The 1,055-nt window shown below is 55.6% G+C and overlaps 1 protein-coding gene across 1 annotated transcript; it reads right to left on the reverse strand.

The window, feature by feature from the left end:
- Nucleotides 1–507: 507 nt before the first annotated feature.
- Nucleotides 508–1,050, reverse strand: LOC130588588 (splicing factor 3A subunit 2-like; the record flags this gene model as incomplete). The annotated part of the gene is made up of 1 exon (XM_057389494.1): nt 508–1,050. A coding segment is annotated over one exon (402 nt), but the record flags the coding sequence as incomplete, so codon positions are not given.
- Nucleotides 1,051–1,055: the final 5 nt, after the last annotated feature.

Here is a 1,055-nt window from a genome sequence, read left to right on the forward strand (position 1 = left end):
CCCCAGTTCAGTGACAGGAACCTGGGAAAGGCCAGCAGTCAGRGCTGCTGCTGCTTTTTATGGGAACCCATAAAAGTGATTGTTGGAAGGAAACATGTTGTGTAAATAAACCCACAGAGAATGAAAACTTTGCCCAAACAGAGCTGTCAGTGGGAGGAGGACAAACAATAAAACCACGTGACAGCAGGTGCTACACCACAGCACAGACACTTCATGAATYAAATAACAAACTAAGATTTAATATCAGTAATGGGAGACTTTCCATGTCCCTCTCAGTGAATGAACAGGGATGAAGGGTTTGGTTGAATCTGAACTGATTAATTGGGATAATTARCGGAACATTCATCAGGTATCTCTCTGATGGAGATACCCAGTCAGGATGGGGGGTGCCTCGAGATCCCTTTGCCTCCTCTTTGGAGAATTTCCAAAACATAACCAGCCTGGGAATGTTTCCTGTATCTAAGGGGTGAGGGAAGGGACCCCACGGCAGCACAGGAAACCAGAGGGTAAGGAAAATTGAAAAGCTTTTAATAAACCTACAGGATCCAGTCGGATTTGCAGACGTACAAAAAGGAACTGTTCCCTGAATCAGGGGGGAGCTGCAGTTAAAAACACACAAATCCCATGGGATGGGGTCCAGGAGGGGCTTCAGTTGGAGGGAGGGGGAGGGGGAATGGTGCCCGGCCCCTCGGTGGGCAGCGGCGGCCGCATCATGGGGGGCAGGGGAGCAGGGGGGGGCACCCCGGGCGCTGGGGGCAGCTGGGGTGGCACGGGAGGGGGTGGCACCGGCCCGGAGGGGGGCATGGGAGGCAGGGCCATGCCCCCGGGGGGAGGGGGGGGCATGGAGTCGGGCAGGGGAGGCCGCGGGGGCAGCCCGTTCATCAGGGGAGGGGGTGGCGGCCGCTTCACGGTCGGGGGGCCCGGGGGGAGGTTCGGAGGGGCCGGGGGCTTCTCCATCTTGAAGTGGAATTGAAGGAAGAACTGGGGAAAGGAGGGAAGCACAGAGAAGGAACAATTAATGAGAGAATCACAGAATCCTGGAGTATCTGAGCTGG

This window comes from Malurus melanocephalus, unplaced genomic scaffold (genome assembly GCF_030028575.1).
Source record: "Malurus melanocephalus ecotype Western Australia unplaced genomic scaffold, MMel_1.1 scaffold_7290, whole genome shotgun sequence".
NCBI classification, from domain to species: Eukaryota; Metazoa; Chordata; class Aves; order Passeriformes; family Maluridae; genus Malurus; species Malurus melanocephalus.